General features: G+C 38.1%; 1 protein-coding gene across 2 annotated transcripts in view; it reads left to right on the top strand.

Annotated features, from left to right (window-relative positions):
- The window catches only part of LOC139719759 (acyl-protein thioesterase 1-like), a 42,298-nt gene extending 20,280 nt beyond the window's left edge, over positions 1-22,018 (top strand). Inside the window, exons 1-8 of one of the 2 annotated variants that reach the window (XM_071631181.1) lie at positions 760-904; positions 7,783-8,117; positions 9,054-9,085; positions 11,447-11,512; positions 14,219-14,337; positions 15,988-16,160; positions 17,639-17,806; positions 21,024-22,018. In XM_071631181.1, coding sequence (XP_071487282.1) covers positions 868-904; positions 7,783-8,117; positions 9,054-9,085; positions 11,447-11,512; positions 14,219-14,337; positions 15,988-16,160; positions 17,639-17,806; positions 21,024-21,068 — 975 coding nt within the window. In that variant the 5' untranslated portion in view covers positions 760-867 and the 3' untranslated portion in view covers positions 21,069-22,018. Of the gene's footprint in view, positions 1-759; positions 905-7,782; positions 8,118-9,053; positions 9,086-11,446; positions 11,513-14,218; positions 14,338-15,987; positions 16,161-17,638; positions 17,807-21,023 lie in introns of those variants that run through there. The other variant, XM_071631249.1, reaches the window with a different exon arrangement.
- The last annotated feature ends 2,741 nt before the right edge of the window (positions 22,019-24,759 follow it).

Here is a 24,759-nt window from a genome sequence, read left to right on the forward strand (position 1 = left end):
TCCTGACTCGCAAGCATCCAGGGCAGCCGTTGAAGTAAGTGAATGACAGTCACCATCACGTACTAAACTGCAGAAGTGTCCAAGTGATTTTACCTCTATAATTACAATGTAGCCTGCTATTTATACAACACATGCACACACACAAATGGACAGGCAGACAAATGTCACATGTCTCCTCACAAATGTTTTACACTGCCTACAATGTATGCTTTCAATCTGCAACAAGTGCATTAAATATATCTTTTAATTTTATATGATCATGTTATTTTCATTTGTTATTTTTACATGTACATACTGTTATTTGTACGATAACATTATAATACCCCCACCCACACACAGTGTTTATGGGGGTCTGTAAGAATCACTCTACAGTCGGTAAGTTGTCCGTTGCAAAATCTTATGGATCGAACTACTCCCTCATTTTTTTAATATTTTTTTTAAAAGCAATTACCAATAATAGTAATTCATTTCCCAATCTACAGATTTATGAGGATCTTGATGCTACCACTTTGATAGAGAATCTTGTGACATTCAGCAGTAAATTCTAAATCATGTGTCTCTTCTATTAAAGGAACAAATGATTGCTATTGAAGATTGTTCTGTAACTACCTTTTTCCTGTTTAACCAGACCAGTCCCTTTAAAGTAGGGTAACCAGTATGTGTTCCTTTAAGCCGCACGCAGCAAACAAGGCAGCAAAGCTCTGGTTGCTGCCAATTCACCATGGCATGTTGCCAACCAGCCATGTGGCAAGGCAAGGCGGGTGAAGAGGACGAGGCGTCCCCAAAATTTGATATTTCTCCGTCCTTCGTCCTCTCCTTGGTGTAGTGCCCAAGAAATGGGGGGCCTCTGCGTGCTGAAACCATCGGATGCCTTCCATCTATAGACACACAATGTACACTACATGTACGTAGCTAGTTAAGTGGCTACCTTGCATTGCTGTGGACAATCAATTCTGTGCCCTTTAGAGAGTTATGATTATATTATCATACATTGGAGACAGTAGAAAGAAAGACGACAGCATGTAAGTGGCCATAATTGAGAGTGACAGTTGGCAGCATATTATACACGGTGAATGCCCTCAAAGGTTCGTTGATGTACTGGTAGATAGTACACAGCTGTGGGTTGTGCAGTAAGAACAATATAATTCCTTTATCTGGTTGCATCTTGTATAGATTTTTGTTTTGTTTTGTTTCTTGTTAGTAGAGATTATTATTGTAGCCTGCCGAATGCATGATTTAAAGTAGTACTAGTAGGCAATATTGTTGTTTTCTTAAACTTTATCACTAGAGTACAGCACCGGCAAATACTGAGATCTCAACTGTTCTGGCCTTGCTATGCAAATTGTATTACAGGTTGATGGTTGTTTGTCTTTGCTTGTTAATGTGTGATGTACATGTACTCTATTATCATCTTGTTTTCTTTTTATTCAGTAGTCTATCAGGACGAAATTGATTTCATCAAGGCTCATATGTATTCTCCATGGTTACATGTAACCATGGAGAATATTTATAGACGCTTGCACAACTTACCGGCCAGGCTCCAGTAATTGAACGCAATTGCATAATGGAATTAACTTCAGGGGAAGAATAGCTCATATGCCCAGCTATAAACTGTCCCCTGAGTGCAATTAAATTTTTTCCCATCAGTTTTAATGTTTGCATGGCTGATTTATCTCATTATTGTGAGGCGGTTCTAGTAGATGCCTTAATCAGCAGAATGCATCATCTGATCGCAATCAATTGTGAATGTGGTACCTGGTACAATGCATCTTTTAGATCATAATATGTGGGTGTTTTTTTCTGCATGAGACGAATGCATAGCATTCCTAATTTGAAATATTATTTGAGAAGAACTTTGTCATTCTGTACAGTGTATGCTCTGTGAAGCATACACTATGCACTATCAGGTCTGTGAACAACAAAGTTGTTGCATTAAATCGCTATGTCTCTGAGTGCTATTCTATTAAAGTGAAAGTGTACATACATGTAATATGCATAACATGTACAGGGCTTTGTATCTTTATAAATGCAATGTATTACAAATTGAAACCCTGTGGAGTTTCATCATTATATTGGCTGTCATGTACAACTCTGTACACTGTACATTGTATACAATTGTACTTGAGTGAAGTAATAATGGTCTTCTTTATCCAGGTTAAATTAGCCTCTTCATTGTTACCACTACACTGCTCTGCCCTGTCATTATTATTACCCTAGCGTTGTCAGGTACCCACTTATTATACACCCAAGTTGAGGGGACATGACAGGTAAAAAACATCTTGTCCAAAGACATTACAGTACAAGCACTGAACGGGATTCAAATTTGGGTTCTCTGATTGAAAATCAAAAGTCCTACCCCCTGTTCAGACACAAGCCAGTTTATACCAAAGACGTACAAATTTGTACAGTGTACACTGTAGAAAGACGCATAGTATAGCCAACAGACGGTTCAGACGCTGATCTTCAACCGTTCTGGAAAACGTCGTATAGTCTTATGCGCAGTTCCCACTGCGCATGTTGTTATGGTCATGACGTCGCCGCTACTGAGAGGAGGAGGGTCACCCCTCGTGCGTGCTCACATAAAGCCCCGCCCACTTATACCGTTCTACGGTCGCCATACAATTGTACGTTCAGACGGCAGACGCAGTATACTACACTGGTTTGTACAACGTACAGTAGGCATGACGGAATGCTGATACGTTTATTTATACGACTTCTAGTTCAAAATGATGCTCTGATCGTCGTTTTGTTATGTACATCGTTTCGTTATACGTCGTTTCGTTAGTCAGCATTCAGACATGAATTTGTAATATATAGCTATACCGTTTGGTATAGGCCTACAGGTAGATAATAATAATAATAATAATTCAAAGACAAATTTGTATAGCGCAGCTACTATGTAAATATACTCTATCTACTGCGCTGTAATGTAACAGAGCTCCTGTCACTGATTAGACACACAAAAAATCCAATGTACCATATCTGCTACACGATATGCCACAGTTCCTGCCCAAGTTTTGTTTCTGCTCTGAGTATGTTTGTACTGTACTGTACATCATCTCCTACGTCCTAGTGTGCATTTCTTTCTTTTGTGATTATAAATGCATGATATAACATGTGACCTCTCACCTGACCACAGTCGTCAAATCTGGGAAAGTTTATACAAAAGGAGGTTATTTTAGACCATATTGAATGTAAGAATTATCAAAGTAAATTCAAAGGTTCATCTGATCTTCATCCTGTCCAAAGCAATGAAGAATATATATTCCAATTTTAAGCGTTAACTTTTGTAGGATATTTCATTCATTGACTTTAATGTTTGTGTTTTAAAGTCAAAATGTACACTGTATATTGAAGATTTACAGTAGGGTTAACAGGGTACCGTAAAAGTGGAAATTTTCGCGGTGTTGAAATGTTCACGCTTTTCGTGCAACCAGAAACTAGCGCGAAAATAAAGCACGCGAATATTTTTGCTTGCCATTATGTTCCTGTGCATGATGTCTTACAAATGTAATTCTGCAGAATTAAAAACATGCGAAACTCTTCTTTTATACCCGGCCAAGCGCGAAAAATTAATTGCGTGAAAATATCCACTTTTACAGTACCTCGTATATACAAACTGTGTTGATAGGCCTGTAGTTGGAATAGGCCTGTGAATTCTCTTCACCTCTCTTGAAATTAAACATTTTAATTACCATTGGCCCTTTTAGTCCACATGCATTGTATACGATTTTGTACATGTCATCATTGGTGTTCTATATTTATTGCAGACTCTCAGAAGCATACAGTAGATTCCTCAAGTACTCTAGATTCCTATTAAAGAGGGGTACATTTGATATCTTAATACTGCTGTTTTCCCTGACATTTCATCTTATCTTATGAAAGTCATGAGTCAAACTATTGTTTGCAGCTACATTATACAGGTAGCCACGACATTTTTCTTTTCTTTTCTGCAAATAAAAAATGGAAGAAGAAAAAAAAAAAGAAGACTGCTATACACTAACTTCACCTCGCTTTTTAAAATAGAATATTTCTTTTCAAGTCTGTTTTAATAGCCTTCTTTGTGATGTCTCTCTGCCATGATTGGTTAAATTTGTTTTCTTTTACTGAAAAGAATGCTTTGTCACCCTTACCATCTGCTATCCTTGTTTGTCAAACCCTCTTTTTTTTATTTACGTACGCTATGTACTCTTGCTATATTTTCCATTTGCCATGGCCATATTTTAGGGTACTGACTTACATTACACTTGATTCAACATATTTTAAACCCTTACATTTTGTTACATGATACACATTGCTCTCTACCGATACACATTAAGTCTTCTGACTGCTAATAGGCAGTTACATGCAGACCATGGCAGTGATGACTCCATTCTGTAGAACCGGAGTATTATGGCCATTTTCAAAGCCTCAATACAGACAACAGAGCATGCTTGTTTGACTTTTAAAGAGTGAGTTTTTTTTTTCTCTCTCTCTTGAGGCAGGTTCATAGCATTTTTGAGCCACACCCGGTGTAACCTATTCATCGCAAACTCTCCCTTGGATTCAGAATTCTAAGCCTTGAATTGATGGTTTGCTCTTCATTCGATAAGGGAAGGGATGTTATTCATTGCTGTTGTTGTTTTTTCCCCAATACAAATGTACATATTTTTTCCCACAAATTCCAAGCCAAGAATAATCGTGCATGTACATTGATATAGTCTGGTTTCTAGTCCACTTTGCCAACTGTGGTCCCTTCAGCAAAATATGCCCTTCACAGCAACAAAGTCCCTGCCTTTGTAAATGACCCATCCAGCTGAATCTGCTACTCTTTTTTTATTTTTTTATTTTTTTGTCATAAAAGGGTGTTAATATTCTGGGAATCAAAAATGCATGGAGATACTGTACTGTAGTCTGGAAGCCAGACTAACAGTGATACAACTCTTCACACTACATAATACAAGCCCAGAGACTACATTTGACTTCATCTCCTGGTATTAACCAGAGTGAGCATTTGGGTCTTAGTATCTAATACATCTGTGGGCAGACATGGAATAACATGTTATGTGTTCATCTTGCTTGTATTACTGGATATCTCTTGATGAATTTGTAAGTATTACATGTCAATGCCTGATATAAAAGTTTTACTCTAATTACCAACCAGTAGATCTGTATGCTTTGTGTAATTCTGTGCTACCATATTTTCCATCAATGTGTCATTGGACCATGTACACAGGTGTATCCAGTGCGAAACCACTTTCTTTTGGACCCTGTAAAGCCGATACCCCTTTCATAAACTCAATTACGCATATACTGTTAAGTTATACCTGGTACCTGCATTATTTTGGTCACAAAATCGAAGGCTCAAGACCAGAGCAATACGATTGTATTTTAAAATGTGCAATTTTGATGTTTGTACCACTATTATCAACATTACACATCAGCATCATGACCTGACTAAGAGCTTGTGAATGCAATTCAGAATGATGGGGACTATTTCCAAGGTGCAGTCAAAGGGTCTTCCTTTTTTACGCTAGCATCATCAGAGGGGGCGTGTGCAGAATCTGTATGATGATAATGATCTGTCTTTTCTAGGCCTTTTTTTTTATGAGGGCTTTTGAAGAAAAAAAAATGAGAGTGCATTATATTCAGAGTTCATGAACACGATTCTTATTGAACTGTTTGCATTACTCCGATAGTGATAATTTGTGGATGCATTCGTGAAAGGTGTACAATAGTACGATTTAGAGTTGTACATGTTACGTAATGAACTTGTAAATTTGTATCCCTTGTTAAGGCCATTGTGAGGTGACACTCATAAATCACGCAGTTGAAGCTGCGTTCACACCATGTTCCCAGTAACCACGGCAGTCCTGTTTCAGGCAACCATGAAAAAAATGCGATGGATGTGAAACTGCGCGGTGAGTCGGGATTGTCAAACATGGCAGGCTGTGATTGCCCTGGATGCCTCGTCAGATTTTTAAACTGTCAACAATTTGCCACGGCTGTCCCGGTGCTAATGAGGGATGTTGTGTGCTTTGATAAAACGAGGTGAATGCAATGAAACATGGCGGCACGTAATAGATCAACAAAGCTGTGGAGGTGGTTTGTGGTGGGATGCATGCGACAAAAGATATTGATAGTCTAGCCTGATCAGACGCTGTGAGAACAGCGTCTGATAGATGTTCATCTGGGCGAGGACTGGAACGAAAAGAATACAATGCGAAGGGAGAAAACAGGAAAATGTCTTATCCTAGGCGCACTGCGTTTTGGGCAAATGGGGCTGCCATGGCCGCCGGAACCATGGTGTATGCAGCTTAAGAATTTACAGTGTATGAAACTATGAATATTCTATCCTACACCGTACAATGACAGAATTTGGAGTGGTGCTGTTATGATCTTGGATTCAGCTCATCTATTTGATTTTGTGTGGTGTTCTCTCTCATTTCCTAGGAAAAATTAAACAGTGTATCTTGAAAATTTTAAAAGTTGCCACAGCTTGATCAGGTCTTCACATGTGAAGATGCTGAGCGAATATCAATGCAGCATTTCCAAGACACACTCTGTCTTCTTTACAGCTGAAAATAGGATGGAATATTAATACAGGACATATTTTTCATGAATTAATTTACTATAAGGGCAATTCCGCAGTTAGGTGGACATGACATGGATAAAAGAAATGTGCCTCTCTATCTTTCTCTTTAATCTAGGTATCAACTAATGCCATGGATGTTCACCTATCATTAAGGTCTTTCAAATTCAGTAGATTTTATTTTTCGTATTTATTGATTTTGCGAGATCTAAAACCATCATTTAAAATGTACATGTGGGACTGGGGATGCTGAAATTCACTTAAATGCAAATTACAGTGGGTTCCTTTGAAATTTTTTCCTCAAAGTTTTGCTAAAGGGTAAAAGATGAATACATTTAAATACTTCAGAAGTCATGTGACATTTTGTCAATTACAAAAGGGTGAAATGACCTGCGGAATTACTCCGGACAAATGTAACGTTACTAACCGTAACGTTACTAACCATGCTTTTGGGGGTCTAGCTAAGAAATTATTGGTCGAACTGCTAAAAAACATTGTGTGAACATCTGTCATGATACAATAATTGAAATTAATGCAACACTTTGTTTGAAGTAACTTGAATTTTTGCACACTTTTTGTTACAAGACATTGATTTTTTTGTCATGTCCTTTTTTCGTAACGTTACTAACCAGCCCTTTAAGTTGCCATAGCAATTCTAATATTTCTTGGATTGTATTCATTCTTTTCTGTATCATAAACCTGGGAAGGATGAACATGTTTTTGACATAATTTTGTCTTAAAATGAACAAATGGTAATTTAGTAGTAAAAACAAATATCTAAATTTGTTCAAATGTAACGTTACTAACCGCGGAATTGCCCATAAAAAGAAACAAAAATGGTGTGTGGCACAAAAAGCACTGTTTTCTGTATATTTGTTGTAGGAGTGCTGCATAATGCTGGACACCATTGTACAGAATCAATCAAAACCTCTGTGCAGACTAGAAGTACTGATCTGCACTGATTTATTCTCCTATTCAACTTTTTTCAGGTCATTCTCATTGCTCTTGCTTGAATCACACTCTCATAGCCTCCTGAACAATCTTTCCTCTGCACAGGTTTTAACTGTTTTAGATGAATGATTTGTGATAGTGGCATGTACTGTACATTTGTACAAGACTGTTTTGAATGTCAGGTTTGAATGTTTGTCATACACCTTGGTGCTTAAATTTTACTGTTTGCTTGTTGTTTATTTCACTTCTTGTTGTATTAGGTGTGCAGGGAGCATTGATGTTTAGCCTGTCCTCTCCCGTCACCAGACTGTCGCTTAGGTTACAGTCCTTGGTCAGTCTCACTTCCATCCTCGTTCAGCCAATCAGCTGCTTGCATTCCTCCAGGACACACCCACCACTTCCTGGCCCCACCCACAACGGTCAAACACCATCAGCAACAGGAGGGGTAACAGACAAAGGAGGCAGTTGTCCAATAGGGTCACACGGGCATTCAACTGGGCCAATCAGCAGTCGGTACATGTGCGGCAACTCCTACTCCAGTATGGCGTCTTCCAACTCTGCTGCCGTTATTCCATCGGGTGATCACACCGCCACCGTAAGCTTCCTCTATATTTCTAATTGAGCGCATTTATTCTGTCTCCGGCAATTTCTGTCAACATGGCAGGGAACATTACGATTATTGCCTCCTCTAGTGTAATATTAAATGAAATATCACTATGGCTTTGCTCTTAACCCGTTGAGGACGGATTGATTTTGCTACAACACGTATTTCCCATAGACAACTGCCCGAGTATACTCGGGACTCGTCCTCAACGGGTTAAATACATGTCCTCCATGATAATGAATGAGAAGTCATACAATACAAAATATGCAAAGCGTCTCCAGTGTTTAAACTGCTTGCCCAGAGGGCCCTGCCATTATAATTATTAACCCCAGCATTGTGAGGAGATTCCCATTTTAAATACCACAGTCAGGAGGAACATTGTTTAAGCAAACATCTTGTCCATGGATGAACAAACCAGGCAGGATTTGAATGCCAGACCTTGTGTTTCCAAATCTAGAGCCTTTTAATATCCAATGATACTATGCAAGCATGATGGATGTACAGTTGTAGCACTGTGTTACCTTGGCATCTGCTCAGCCTAATCAATGCAGTTTATAGTACACATTTGAAAACCTTGTTTAATGAGGTCAGCCGTAGCAAGATACACATACTTGATATTTCTATAAAGTAATTTTGCAGTTCCAATTCCTTTCGCGTGTTTTTTGCTTTTCATCCCTGCAATAACATTCAAACAAGATACTTAATATGTAAAGAAAATTTCAGGAGTCCCGCACAACTCATAACGACGTTCCCCTGTATCAATAGTCAAGGTGTTATGAAGAAAAATATAATCATGTATGAATGTCTTGAAGCCTATTCACTGGCTGATGATTTGTCTTTCTAATTGATGGCTATTTGTAAATCTAAAGATGGCTATTGGTGTAGCAATATAACCATTCCTCTATGTGACCTTTTTGTATCTTACAGGTGATCTTTCTACATGGTTTAGGGGATCAGGGGTAAGTGACATTAATTACAGCTACTGAGATACAATGTAGAGGACTGTAGATGTTCTGAAATGTTTAAGTGATATTTAAATGATGCATTTTATAATGATAAACTATATTTTTGAAATATAAACCCTTACAGAGTTTTCTTTGCCAATTGGCGTACACTTTTGAATGCTTGCATCATAACTGTTCAGAAACTACTTGTCAATGTATTTTATGGAGATTACATATTATCCCCTTATTCGCCCGAATTCATGGAGGTGGTACAATTGAAACCATGGTTGAAACATGGACAATTTGTATGTAGCGCCAAGTGTCGCATGGCCTATTTCATTATTAAATTAGTCATTTCGTAATCTGTATGGAGCGCCAAGTGTCGCATGGCCTATTTCGTTATGAAATCAGTCATTTCGTCACTTGGCGCTCCATACAAATTGTCCATGGTTTAAACCATGGTTTCAATTGTACCACCTTTGTGAATTTGGGCCATTGTGTCACTGTATCCTCCCTTAACATTGCTATACCTGATTAAGCTTACACGTATGCTTTAAACTTACAACTGGGTCAAACTTACGACTGAATGTTGATGAAAAAGCTTTTAAATAGCAAGTCAAATTAGGTGCCAAAGCAGATAAATGCAGTCAATATGATTAATATTATTATGAAACCCCCGAGAGTAGAGGGTGCATTTGATGAAGGGCAACAACAAAAATTTTGCTTTGAAAGATCAGCATAATGTATCTATGGAAGGTCATACTTACAGGGTTTTGCTGGAGCAGAAATGCAACAGTTTGTCTTTGAACCATTAGTTCAGATGTTCAGTTTATTTCACGCATAAAACAATTTGAGAATACAATGCAATGTAACTTGGATCAATCGTTATCATCCATTTGCATAAGCAAGTGATAAGTGCAATGCAAATTAGCATCGAATGGGTTAATCACTATTATCCATGGGAGTAAGCAATGCATGTTTGAGTTTATCTCTTGGAGGAGTCTACACATACATGTATGCCAGTTTTCATGCATGAAGACCGAGGAGCTTGGCTGGGGCTGGGGCTGGGGCTGGGAGAATAGATGTATGCATTTTTTTTTTGCTCATAATGTGGTACCCCTGTTTTAAAGTTTGGGTAGCACTACCTTAACCACTTTTTATTTTGTCACACTTTTTTGTCCTTTTTAAATGGTGTGTACAGTTCTGGTCGAGGTGTAGATTTAGCTTTTAACATTTTGCGAGATATTCAGAAACCACTCTATGAGATGTCAAAGAGCATGCAGTTCTAAGGGGTATCAAAAGTTTATTCAATGAAAATCGGTTTTGAAATGGCTTAGATATGCAAAAACAAGGTGAAACAAAGCGATCCTAATAAAGTTGGGGCATGTCGCCTTTTATTATTAGCACTTTTTTGGATATCTCAGCCATTTGAAAACCAATTTTCATCAAATAAATGTTGAATCCTACTTAAAGGACAAGTTCACCTTCATAAACATAAGGATTGAGAAAATGCAACAATATTAGTAGAACGCATCAGTGAAAGTTTGAGGAAAATTGGACAATCGATGCAAAAGTTATGAATTTTTTAAATTTTTGTGTTGGAACCGCTGGATGAGGAGACTACTACAGCTTGTGAGTCATATGCGTACAACAGTATAAAGAAAATGTAAAAGAAAATTCAACATATTTTCACTTTTTTCGCATAATAAAAGAGCACTTGACTTGTCTCTTTCTAAAGGCAGGGGGAATAATATCACCCATAACATTTGTCGGTAACGAGTCAGGGGAATGTGTACTTTTTTCAAAAGATGGAATTTTGTGAAATTCTCTTTATATTTTCCTTATATTGTTGTACGCATGTGACATCTAAGTTATTCATACACTGCAGTAGTCTTCTCATCCAGCGGGTACTGCACAAAAACTTCAAAAATTCATAACTTTTGAACGGATTGTCTGATTTTCCTCAAACTTTCAATGATGTGTTCTACTAATATTGCTACATTCTCTCAATCCTTACGTTTATGAAGGTGAACTTGTCCTTTAAAATTACATGCTCTTTCATATTTCATAAGAGGTTTTTCATTATCTCACTTAGGAATGTTCAAAACATGAATCCCTACCTCAACCAGTACTGTACAGTCCCTTTAACCCGTTGAGGACGAGTCCCGAGCATACTCAGGCAGGTGTCTATGGGAAATCCATGTTGTAGCAAAATCAGTCTGTCCTCAATGGGTTAATACCTGTTTTCACATTCCTCCTGCCTACCTGTCACCCATTTCCCTTCTTTCTAATTTCTTTTTGTCCCTTTCCTCCCTCTCTTTTTCCACCGATAAATGCTAACATCTTTTTCTCTCCGTCTGATTTATATCCCAATAGACACGGCTGGAAGGAGCTTTTTGAAATGATCAAACAACCGCACATCAAATATATATTCCCCCATGCGTGAGTATAACTCAAGTGATTAGCTACCTTGATCGTCAGGAGTCACATGTTATTGTTCAATATTATGCACTTTAGGCTCTCAGGTACCTTTGAAGTCAGTGCCATAGTCATCAGTAAGTCTGCGCAATGCAGTGCCCCCCCCCCCCCCCCCAGAACCATAATTTAATTTCATACTGAAGAGGCTGACAGGTTTGTGCTTTTAATGTGATGGATGCCCCTTTATTGACACTTTATTGACATTTTCCCGCATATGATGCATCACGCGTTAAGTACCCCGGGGTACCATGTTGTGTAGCGCCACCTCACGTCCTATCGAGGACAGCCGCAGAGAAATTATACATGCACTTTGTGTGCGTGTACATAGTCATTCCCGTGCCACTGCATGTTATACTATGCATGCATGGTACGCTGTGCTAGCAATAGCATGTGCTTCAGTGCAGTGCAGTGCAGTGGCTAGCGCGTGCTAGCTCCAGCACCAAAATAATTTCCACTTTTTGGCAACCCAGGGTACAGCCTTTAAAAAAAAAAAAAAAAGATCAACAAAATTGCTGATTTTTATTTGGTACCCCGGGATACCATTTATGTCATCATGTGCTACCTGCTGTGTAAAGTATTGCATCCTTAGGTACATGTACAGTGCAGTTCTGTTTGTGTTATAGCAACTTATCTTATCAAAGGAAATTATGAGATACTTTTGTATACTTGTATGTTGTTGTTTTTTCCCAGTTAATACTTGGAAGGTGTATTTACATATAAATAGAAGTTTAGCTAGCCATGTTTTGTTCTGTTTTTTAATTGCTTGTCATTCTGTATCATCTTGCTCACTGTGTAATGAAGCCGATTGTCCAAAAAAAAAAAGATGAATCAAGAAAAGAAAAGAGAGAAAGGGGGGAAAAAGGCATTTTAATGTGCACATACTGGATACCATTACTTACTCCATAAGAGTTGATCAAATAACCTCACAGATTCCTTTAATAGACTAATTATTTTTGGAGGATCTGAATGAGAATGGACAACCATATTCTCAATTGCTTGAAATAATGGTTGCAGCAGTCAGCTTATGTGTCCTGCCTTGATGCCAGATGCTGAATTATTACCCATCCCAGGGATATAATCCATGTCGCCAGGTCATCTCTCTAAAGAATGAAAACATTTTTGGTCCACTGTCTATCCAGATCCATTATGCCAGTTACCATGAATGCGGGAATGCAAATACACAGACTCCAACTCTCCCGTTTTCGACGGGAGATCTCCCGCCGAAAACCCATTTTTGCAAAATCTCCCGTTCTCCCGTTTGAGATTTAATTTCTCCCGCTCTGGCTCTTTGTCTCCCGTTGGAAAGGATTTCTTACATATTTCTATCGTATGTTGAAAAAATAAGCCTTAGATAGCACCAGAGAGCATCTAGAACCCTGGGAATTTCGCGCTTCGCACACATCAACTTTGAGTCTCCCGTTTGCTAGGGGTTTCAGGCGGGAGAATCTCCAGATCAGAAGGTGCTTGGGGTTGGAGTCTCTGCAAATGCCGTCCTGGTTCGACAGATGCTGCCCAGTGTAGGGGAGAGCGGGGAGAAGTGGGACATTATTTCAAGTTCGCCGATTTTCTTCTTATATCTTTTTATAGAAGAGATGATTACACTTCCTTTCGGGCTTGCATGAAGGTTCATATGGTAGGTAACATAAAGAGCTATAAACTGGGGGTGGCACTGTTTTCAATTTTCTGCAGTTAATAAAAAGAAAAAACCTTATTTTGGGGGAGAAGTTGACCCACCCGTGGGTCAAGTGGGACAACGGCAAGGGAGAAATGGGACGGTGTTTGTAAAGTGTGACATCCTATAGAAATGTCGGAAATGCCAAAGTTGGAAGGCGTAATGAAACATTGGTAATGAAAACAGTCAAACATGCTTTAAAATGATCTTTATTTTAACAAAACAAGTTTGAACAACATGTTTGAAAATCTGAACTGTTTTACATGTAATGCTATTATTAGGGACAAATGGGACACGTTGTCCCAACTGTCCCTCACATGGCATATACATGAATATGTACGACTGCTCAGTAACCACGCAGGCATTTGTCAAAAACAAGTTATATTAGTTGCATATCAATAAGGCTCACCACCAGCTTCAATTGTGTCCTTGAAATCATGAATACAAAGACAACAGGTTAATTAGCCTGATTTCAAAAAAATGTCATATTTTGGGGAAAATTTTCAATAGCAATTTATACATACTTAGAATTTGCCGAGCTGCATGGCTTTCTTAGTGTGATGTATGGTTGCTAGGGGCTTATTGTAGATATAAGCCAATCGCTGATTGGTTGAACAGTTTTTGATTCAGAGAACGTGTCCCACTTGACCCGCGTCCCAACTCACCCCGCTCTCCCCTACAGGTTTAATGAGCAGTAGTGCATCATAGATGTAGTAAATATTTTAAGGCCTGAAAGAGTACACTTTCAAAATATTCTTGAATTTGGCATCTCATAGATTCGGTAGTCAAGATTATGTTTAAATCTGTGTAATTTTTTTGCAGTTTTATGAAGCTTTCGTGCAGCACCTTGCAACGTTGACCTTGTGACCTGTCACATGTGAGAATCACTGGGATAACAACATGTAAGAGTTAGGACCCATCCCAGGGATATGGCAATCCATGTTGCTAGGGCATCTCTCTAAAAGAATGAACACATTTTTGGTCCACTGCCTATCCAGATCCACTATGCCAGTTACCCTGAATGCGGGAATGCAAATGCCGTCTTGGTTCGACATCTTCTCGCTCGGTGCTGGCGGCAGGGAGGACGATGCCGGGATCAAGAAGGCCTCTGACATGGGTAAGTTCTCAAGAAAGCAAATGAGGCAGCATAATGGTGATAGAATGACAGTTTGATTTCTACAACCACTGTTACAATGCTGTTTAACTTTGATAATATAATTACAAGACATATTGTAATGCATGTACATTGTAGCACAGTGTGCGTTGTTTGTTTTGCACCAATGTGAATGCACTTTTATGTAAGCAATACCTTCCGCCATTGCAAATATTTTGTTTGCATACTATGTACACCTTTTCACTTAAACTAGGGTTTGTTCATTACTACCTTATGTATTCCATGAGTATCGGGTTGAATAACCATGTGAACAAACAAACAAGCAATCAAACAAAACTGACAGTTTGAGGAGATATTGGTAGCTCAGCTCTTTTGCCTGGTCAAGGAGTATCATTTGAACGATGAGCCCCTGGCTGGCCATTTTGTCAATTTACTGTATAAGTGGTTATTTTCGCGAGGGTTTAATTTTTGCGAATTTCGTGAATCACAGTTTGATCACAAATTCAACAACACACGAAAATGTTGCCATACACTAGGGTACAATGCATGTTATAGCGTTGGTTTCAAATCGCGAAAACAGCATCTCGCAAAAATGTCTGTGACCTTCTAATTGGCAAAGATATCTGTACACGAAAATAACAGCTTGTATACAGTATTTATGTTTAAGTCTGATGTATGATTGGCTTTTCCTCTTCTTTTCCAGTCTGTCTTTCAACTGACTTTTTATGGGTAATTCCTTAAAAATGACAAAATGACACATTTTGTAGCCATTCTCCAGACTATACCATACTATTAAAACACAATGATAATATGATAATATGGTCTTTTTTTACCCAGGTTAGCCTCTGCAGTGTTGACACTGTTTTACCAGTACGTCGTGAGTTAATGTGCCCTAATGCAGAGGCAGTGCAATATACCGGGTGTCCCCCAAAAACCGGAACGGTGGATTTTCAGTACCTTGCGGTCTAAAAGTTATATATCTTTTGACATCATTAGAAAGAGCATCTTCCGCAGAAGACTATTGATACCAAAATCATTTAATTTGGTTCAGCACTTTTTATTCTACGCCAATTTCTGAAAATGCAGTCATTGTCAAATTTCACCGGATTTTTGCGACTTACACGCTTGTATGAGATAATAATTTGAGTGCGACACGCGATCCATACGGTGAATATTGTGTAAGCTCGGTGATCCATGTCAACAAAAGATACAGCTTTCACATTGGGCACGGGCAAGCAAAAAACGGTGTGTGTGTGTGTGTGTGTGCGCGCTCCCAATATGAAAGCGTTATCTTTTGTTGACATGGATCAACGAGCTTACACAATTCACCGTATGGAACGCGTGTCGCACCCAAATTATTATCTCATAAGTCACAAAAAATTGAAAATGACTGCATTTACAGAAATTGGCGTAGAATAAAAAGTGCTAAACCAAATTTAATGATTTTGGTGTCATGGTCTTCTGCGGAAGATGCTCTTTCTAATGATGTCAAAAAATATATCACTTTTATAACGCAAGGTACTGAAAATCCACTGTTCCGCTTTTTTTGGGACACCCGGTATAGTCAAAATCTTACCCTCATAGTACTGAAGGATGATGCGGCACTCAGTCTTAAGCTTAACTTTGTATTACTTTGGTATGTGTCTTTTGAAGTGAAGACCATGATTGAGGAGGAGGAGAAGGGAGGAATAGCATCAGACCGCATCGTTATAGGAGGCTTCTCTCAAGGGGGCGCTGTTGCACTCTACACGGCCCTTACGGTAGACAAGGCACTGGCTGGCGTTGTCAGCTTGAGCGGATGGATGCCGCTGCACAAAACTTTTAAGGTACGTACGCTTCGTTGCTTTTGGCTTAGGGTCTTCCTTTTGATGGTTTGTTTAAATTGAAACACACACACACACACACAAAAAAAGAACAAGCGTGTTTTAGCCAATGATACAGCATTAAGTGACCCTTGTTACCTCCGCCAAGGGAGGAGGTTATGTTTTCGTTACCGTTGGTTTGTGTGTTTGTCCATGTGCAAAATAACTATAAAAAGTAGTTAATGGATTTGGATGAAACTTGCAGAAAAGGTTTAGAATGACACAAGTAACAAACGATTAAAACTTTTGGTAATAATCCGAGAATTTTTGAGGAATTTATGAAGGATTTTTGATATTTTGGCCGGTAGGGTCAATGAACTTGGGAGTTCAGGCCGCGCATTTTTGAGGTTTGCATGTGCGCAGTAAAGTGCGTGCTCTACTTTCTGCTAGGGCGAGGCGCACCGTGCAGCTGAGGGTTTATGACGTAACAAAGGTTTCTATATTGGGAAATTGGGCGACTTTCAGCACACAATGCTATATAAGTATGTATGGGTGGAAATCACTGATATCTCTGTGGTTGAACAAGATCAGTGGTGGAAATGAGCTGCATGCTTGGCGGAGGTCTGGGCTCTCAGAGGGCTTTTCTAGTTGTAAGAGATCATTTATATTAACCCGTTGTGGACGAGTCCCAAGTATATCGGGCAAGCGTCTATGGGAAGTGCATGTTGTAGCAAAATCAAACTTTCCTTGAAAAACCGGTTGAAATTTTATAGAAATGCATTTGATACAATTTCTTCTTCATTTTGTTGGCTGAAGGGAATTTGATGAACAATTTGACTTGCAATACCAAAGCATACGGAAGATGATTGTAAAAAGAAAAGCTTGCTACCTGTACATGTATTTTGTGATAACAAAAATATGATAATGACACGGAGGCCTTGCACTACTCCTCTAACTGCAGGTGTATTCTAACAAACTTGTTACGGGTCATAGATCCCTTTGACACGGTCACAAAGTTTTGCATGGTTGGAGAATATGTCTCCTAACGTTATGTGTGAAATTTTAATACACCTCAGAGTCTTTTAAAAAGATGTAAAAAAAACAACTATCCCCATATCACTCAAGAATACACTCCCCTCTTGTTCAAAGGATAATGACTGAAATTTTTGAGCTCTGAATAAATTCACTGGAAATCCATGGAATTAAAAACACTCAAAATTCTCTAAGCGCGAAAAATCAGTTTCGCGAAAAAATCCACTTTTACAGTAGTCTTTTTATCAAAGTGTGTTAGTTGTATAGATTGGAGAAAGAACTAGAATGAAACCCATTGCAAGAACAGTCTTTTGCATTGCATTGAAAATGACATGCTGTGCCACCATGGGAAGGGACTTGGCAAAATGCATTTTGATGTCCATAATACCTGCAGCTTCATGTTTTTATTACTCTGTATATCACTTCATGGATTCCTGTCTCATCGGTCTCATCCATGTTTTTTTTTGCAGACGGAAGGAGTGGTCAAAAAATCGTTGCCTGTCCTGCAGTGCCACGGGACAGCAGACATGGTGGTCCCATTCACACTTGGGCAGATGACACAGGTCTTCCTACATTCGCAACTAGACAACTTGGAGTTCAAGAAGTTTGACGGTCTTGGACATAGCTCTAGTGACCAGGTTAGCCCTGTTCCAGATGTGTGATATGGTGACACGGCATTTGCTGGGACAATTGCTCCGGTCTTTTTTCTCAAAGGACTTAACCCTAACTTAAATCTGTAGCCCTTCAGATCTCAGCCGTTGATCGCACTATCGCCGCAAAATGTTGCATGAACATAAAGGCGGATGTAATCTACAAGACTGTTCACTTAAATTTTCAAAAAACTTACTTTTTCTATCTTAAATTAATTGATTATGCAAATATATGCAAAAAACTCATTTTCGTCTGTAATTGGCTTATTAAAGCTTATGGAATGCTGATTTTTGGTTCCTAGTGACATTCCAAACATTTGTGCGTAAAAAAAAAAATTAGTATCAAAATTAATTTCTCATGTTTCTTATTGTTTTATCAATTTTTTTCATGTATTTCCATGTTTTTTGAACTTTTTTTTTCATTGTTTTTTCAGCAGAATTTGTCATACACATTTTTTGCATAATTACTATTTATTGCATATTCATTTTTAAGCATAATTATACTAAAATCAATTGATTTCAGCCATTGAAATATAAAATATGAATCTTTATATGAATTAATTAGCGCCTTTAGTAGCTTTTTTAGGTAGAAATGTGCGCTTTATAAGAGTCTCACTATGATTGTTATTATTATTATTAATTGAAAAAACACAATTTGTATTGACTTTGTACACAAAATCACGTTTTTGAGCAATTTTGGGGTTGATGAAATTTTTTTGAAGGGGCGTGGCTTCGGTACGGTATGCCCAGGCGTGACAAATTTGGTCTCAAAAATTGCGCGAGACTTGAAAGTAAAAAGTCAGCGAGCGGCGCGGTCAAAAAATTATGCCCCCCCCCCCCCCCCCCCCCAGGTAAGTTAGGGTTAAGGTTAACCCTAAAAAGACTGGGGGGGGGGGGCTTTTCGGGGCCCCCCTCGACATATTTCGCGATAAATCTGGAAGGTAAAAATCTCGTGCCGCGACATTTTATGACTTTTTTCTGTTAAGTCTTGCACAACTTTTTGAGACCAAATTCGCGGCGCCCGGGTACATGGTTCTGAAGTAATGCAATATTTTGTAAGTGCATGTCAGACCTGAAATTGCTCAAAAACGTGATTTCATGTACAAATCCAATGCAAATTCTGTTTCTGACCAAGATTCATAAATATATCATTATTTTTACTTTTACTAATCAAAATCAATCAATTTCATGCTCTTTATGATCAAAATAGTGTCACCGATGATTTCCATCGAAAAAACAATAAAAAACAAGTCAAAAACAAGGAAATACATAAGAAATTTTAAAAACAATAAAATACATAAGAAAAAATTTTTATACCACCATTTTTTTATGTACATTCAATAAGAATCCTACACAGAGTACTTAAGCAAAAAATTAGCAGTTTTGAACCTGTAATTACAGATTTACAGCCATTTTTAAAAATTCATGCATAAATTAGGATAATTTATTGATTAAAAATAAATTTGAATACTTGTGAAATAATTACCTATTCATTTTGTAGATTACCTTGTGGGTGACGCGTGTGCCAATTTTCCTTACGATCGCGCGGTCAATGGCCAAGATCTTGGGGGGGGGGCCCAATGAGCCCACCCCCCAGTCCTACGAGGCATCAAAATAGCCCAGTCTTTTTAGGGTTAAGGTTGTGATAGGGTTTTAGGTTTAGTTTGATGTGAAGATTAGGAATAGGGTTAGGGTTATATTCGTGGGCAGATATTATAATTGGCTTAGCGTGCAGATATTCTGTGGAAGCAATTGTCGCAGGAGCAAATGTCGTGGAACCTCACACAAGCAGATCTCCCAACCATTCTGAATTTGAAGGAAAGAATCTGTATTTTCACCATTCCCAGCTCTTGTTTCCATAGGAGTTTGCTATTTTCTACACACTTTACTACACACTCCCAATGGGAATTGCTCTTTCTTTCCTATTTTTGAACCAACGATCTCCGATTATGGGACAGGCATCACATTCCCTTGACTACCAAAAGTTCCACCAGACAGCTAGTGCTGGTTCCAAAAATTATAACATGCAGGAGGTACTACATATTTATTCAAATTAATGAATTCTTAACGTTGCTTGCTCTGGACCATTGTACAATTGGACAATTTGTAACGTTGCTAACCATGTTTTTGAGATCTAGCTGAAAAATTGTGGGTTAAACTGCCAAAAAAAAAAAAAATATTTGGTGGAAGATTTGTCTTTATATTATGACGGAAATTAATAGAACACTTTGTTTGAAGTATCTTACATCTTAGCAAACTTTTTGTAAGCAGACAGTGATATCCTTTATCATAACGTTACTAACTGACGTTATTATTAATATGAACTTGAAATTACATTTTGAAATATGAAAATTTGCTTAAATGTAATGCTACAAAAGGTAGAATTTCCAAATTGTACAACAAAAACAAACAAGAGGACTAGTGACAAAGAATTGTTTTACTCCACATGGTCATACACTAGTATAATGGATGTAATTTCAAAGAGATAGCAACACTAAAATACAGGAATGCGGTGTCCAGAACTTGTCGACGAGATAAATTGAAAACCGACATATTGGCACCCTTTCCTACACAGTGCACACACATGCACACGCACTCACACTTTCCTCTTTCCCTCAATTTACATTGCCATGTTTGTTGGTTTTTGTAGCGCAGTAGAATACATTAGGGAGCTTTAGATTTTGACGCGCGGACGTTTGAGACGAAGAGTGCGCTGGACGTTCTCCTCTCCCCTGCGACACGTTGAAAAGTAGCTTTAGATTACGCTGGGATGCAACGTACAAAAAATAAAATCGAGCCCCCATATGATCGGTGCATGAAGTAGTTCTCTACGTTGCAAACTGTGCTTATGTAAATATACCCCAGTACGCGTAGTGAAAAACTCAGGCGACGCAAGCTATAAATAGATTGAGTTGACGCGCGCTTCTGCGCACGCTCAGAACATATTCTTTCCCTCTGAACGTCCGCGCGTCTAATATCTAAAGCTCCCTATTATTGTAGTAGCTGTGCAACATAAATGGCCTTTGTTATTGTTATTATTATTGTTATTATTATGGTATTATTATTATTGTTATAATTATAATTATTGTAATTATGATATTGTTATTATTGTTATAATTATTCTTCTTATTGTTATTATTATATTATTATTGTTATTGTTTTTATTATTATTATTGTTGTTGTTTCTGTTTCTTTTATGATGTAGGAAATGAGCAAGGTTTCAGAATTTCTGCAGAAAGTGCTGCCTTAGTCTTCAGCCAACATGTGTGAACTCATCGGACAAAGCAGGTTCATTTTGACCAAACTGAGCATCGTCACTTATTCTCGCAGGGAATGTTTGTTCAGAGACAACTGGAGGATTGACAAAGGGTGCGTTTGAGCGCTCAAAAGGGTACCAAAGTGAACTGCAACGTGCTGTGCTACTGTATAAGTTGTTATTTTCGCGAGGGTTGAATTTTTGCAAATTTCGTGAATCACAGTTGGACCGCGAATTTAACAATACGCAAAAAATGTCACCATGCGTTAAGGTAGTAGTGTGCTTATGAAGGCCTCTGTGTCGATTCGCGAAAACAACATCTCGCGAAAATGTCTGTGACCTCATTCGCAAAAATATCTGTACACGAAAATAACAGCGTAAACAGTATATTTGGAGTTTTCAAAAGCTCTGTTGAGAAAGCGTACCTCAAGAGCTATTTTTAGAGGGGAACACAAATTTTGTAGCAATAGGGTCATTCACCTGTCGCGCATTAAGCTGCTTTAATACAGATGTCCGGAACAAAGACAGTGAAATCTGTATTATGATGTATGTGAGATGTTACATGCATTCATCACATGCGAACTTGTGTTATGCTCTTGGTACCCTTTTGAAGCACATCGAGAAGTGGTCCACATTTGGCTCAGTTCAGTTTGGTACGGTACACTTTTGCAACGTTCGAGCACTCCTCTGGCGCTGGATCGTACGGTTCGCTTCGCTTCAGGAGAGCGCTCGAACGCACCCTATCTCACACAGCAGAAGATATTTCCATGGTATGATGTGATTATAATGGTGATCCAGCTGCCCCAGAAAGGGACATGTGCATAAACATTTTTCTTTCAGGCCTATGATTTCATAAGATATCTCTCTCAGACTAAAAGAAAAAACGACAGCAACGATGGATTAAGATAATGAGCAGCTGATGTATTTAGGCACAGTATTTAGACATGCACCACAACATAGACTGCATTGTAATTTCTCTGCTCTTTTTTTTTTTTTTTTCTTCCTAGGATTGGGTTTTTGAGTGATAAGATGCAGTGATAACATGCCTGATTGACTTTATTACATGCTGGTATACAAGTGGAAGCTCGTCAACACACATGTATATGCACAATTTTTTTTTCCCCTCGTTCAGTATGGGTTTTATGAGAATACAAAAAGATTTTGGCGCCAACATGTGCATGAATTAAGAAATGCTTAATTTGAACTTGAAACTTGAAATTTGCTTGCATTAAAATTATGATCTGATTTTAATGTTTTGGGGTTGTCTGTCTGTCCATCCGTCCATAAGTGATTATTTGAACAGCATAACTTAAGCACAGCATGAAATATGGAAATGAAACTTGGCATAATACAAATGTATGTATCTGTATGAGTGGACAAAGCTGTGCTTGTCAATTTATGGGAACTCATCAAGGTCAAAGGTCATAGGTCAAGATGTCACTATGAAAAGTTTTAGGCCATAGGGCCAAAGGTCAAATGAAAGTGCTAAAATTTCACTTCATTTTTTCTCCACATCTTGTAACTGGCTCAAAGTATCCTCTGGAAACACAGTGCGTATACATGTTCTGCCTGACAATGATTCTCTTGGAAGTTTTGCAACATGAGGTCAAAGGTCAAGGTCCAGTCACAACACTGGAATTACTCTTCTTGATGGTGAAGCTACACTATTTTCTCCACACAGAGATACACGTACCTTAGAATGACTTTCTATACACTTATATTGCACAGTGATTCTGTAGGGAACGATTTTGGCAATTGGATTTACATAGGGTCAAGAAAAAATGCTAAAATTTCACTGGGGAAGATTTGGGCAATTGGATCAAAGGTCAAGAAAAAATGTTGAAATTTCTTTATTTTTCTCCATTGATTATTTTGAAAATGCCTCAAAGTACATGTCATGAATATTGTTTTATGCAGATAGTTATTATTAGCCAATTATTATGAAATCATTGTCTCACATAGGAAAGATGTTCTGTATACATAAGAAGTATAGGAAGAATGATGCAAAATAGATTAGGCATAGCATTCGCCATAGGGACATTTCTGAATGTTTTATTCTAATTGAAATTATGTTCATGTGGTATTCTTATGTATGGGCCTTATTCCCATTACATTGCAAGAAATTATTAAGAAATAGGCATCAATACTGGAGTCACGTTTCACTTGTGACTTAAGTATTTTTAAGATCCAAAGCATAGTTTTTGTAGTTTAGGAATTGCAAACCACATGTAAATCCTGAATAGTCATGTGAGTACAAATATTTCTAGTACAAAATTTCAAACAGATGAGCTAATATGTGAGAGGTACTGTCAAAAGCTTGAAATTACTGTGGATGATGGCGTAATGCCGTGGTCCTGAAAGTATTTATGAGACAATTTGTAGATTGAAATACTAAGAATTCAGCAAAATAATGTTCCTTTATAAACTGTGTGTGCCCACTTCAGTCAAGAATTCACAAGGTATGTACAATTCTGTAGATAATACACAAGACTCATTGGTTACTTCTACAAGCTGGTACTAAAAGCACTCGTCTGGAAAGTGTGTTTTTTCCTTTTTTGTTTTCCCATCATTTTTGCTGGGATTAGTTTGTTTTATGTCATTTCCTTGTTCTTCCATTTCTGTTCCTTTCATTTTCTCTGTTTAGTTGTGTCAAACTCCCGAAGGGGACTGAAGTTGATATCCGCTGGTCCTATGGACAACTTTTTTTGTAAATATTATTGTGGGAAACACATTTCTATGACATCTATTTCCTTGTGAGAATCCACGTAGTGTGTGAATTTCAAAATAGATTTTACAAAACTGACTTGCTTTTTCTCAGTACGACGAGGAAAGCTCGTAGATTCAGAGCATGGAAATGACCTTTTTTTTCTGCAATATCAAAGAATTGAGATGTCACCATGTGTACTTTTATTATATTTAGTGGCTGTGAGCATTGGAGTTAGAGAATTGACATGGATTTAGATACCCAGGGTAGGATAAAACTGTGTTCATAGATTATTGTTGGTGCATGTATCTTAATACAATGTACCTGATATGACAGCAATTCTGTTATTCATGTTTCCTTGTGAAACGTCTGACAAATGATGTGATATTTTGGTATCACACATGTTTTATTTTCTTATTGGATGATCATGAAGCGATTACTCATTTGACTTCAAATCGATATAAGATGCATTTTGTTGTTGTCATTATTATTATAGGCACAGTACCTGCATAAGGAAACAAGAGAGAGGTTATGATGTACTGTAAATGTAAGCTACACATGTGTAGTCAGACATGGCTTTGTAACATGCTCAGGTGATCAGCCATGAAAAGTGAATTGAGAATAAAATGTACAGAAGAGACTAACTTATGTAGTCAGTTAAAATTTGCCATACTTTTGTTCTGTGCTTATTTTAAGGACTGCTTCATGTTAAACCTACATTATAGAGTCCTGAGATCTCAAGCTCTCATTGGAGTACAGTGCACTCCCCTTATAATGAACACGGTTATAACAAAATTCCGGTTATACAACGAAGTAAATATTCAGGCTGCAACATTATCGGGTCTGTGTTTTTTATTGTTTATTTGTTCGGTTATAACCAAATTTCAATGTAACGAAAGAAAACTGCCGGTCCCGAGGACTTTGCTATAACGGGAGTCCACTGTAGCTGTGAAGATTTCTAGGCTCGCTGGATGCTAGCAA

This window comes from Diadema antillarum, unplaced genomic scaffold (assembly GCF_040938485.1).
Source record: "Diadema antillarum isolate AM-2024a unplaced genomic scaffold, OU_Dant_1.0 scf00000001, whole genome shotgun sequence".
Taxonomy (NCBI): domain Eukaryota; kingdom Metazoa; phylum Echinodermata; class Echinoidea; order Diadematoida; family Diadematidae; genus Diadema; species Diadema antillarum.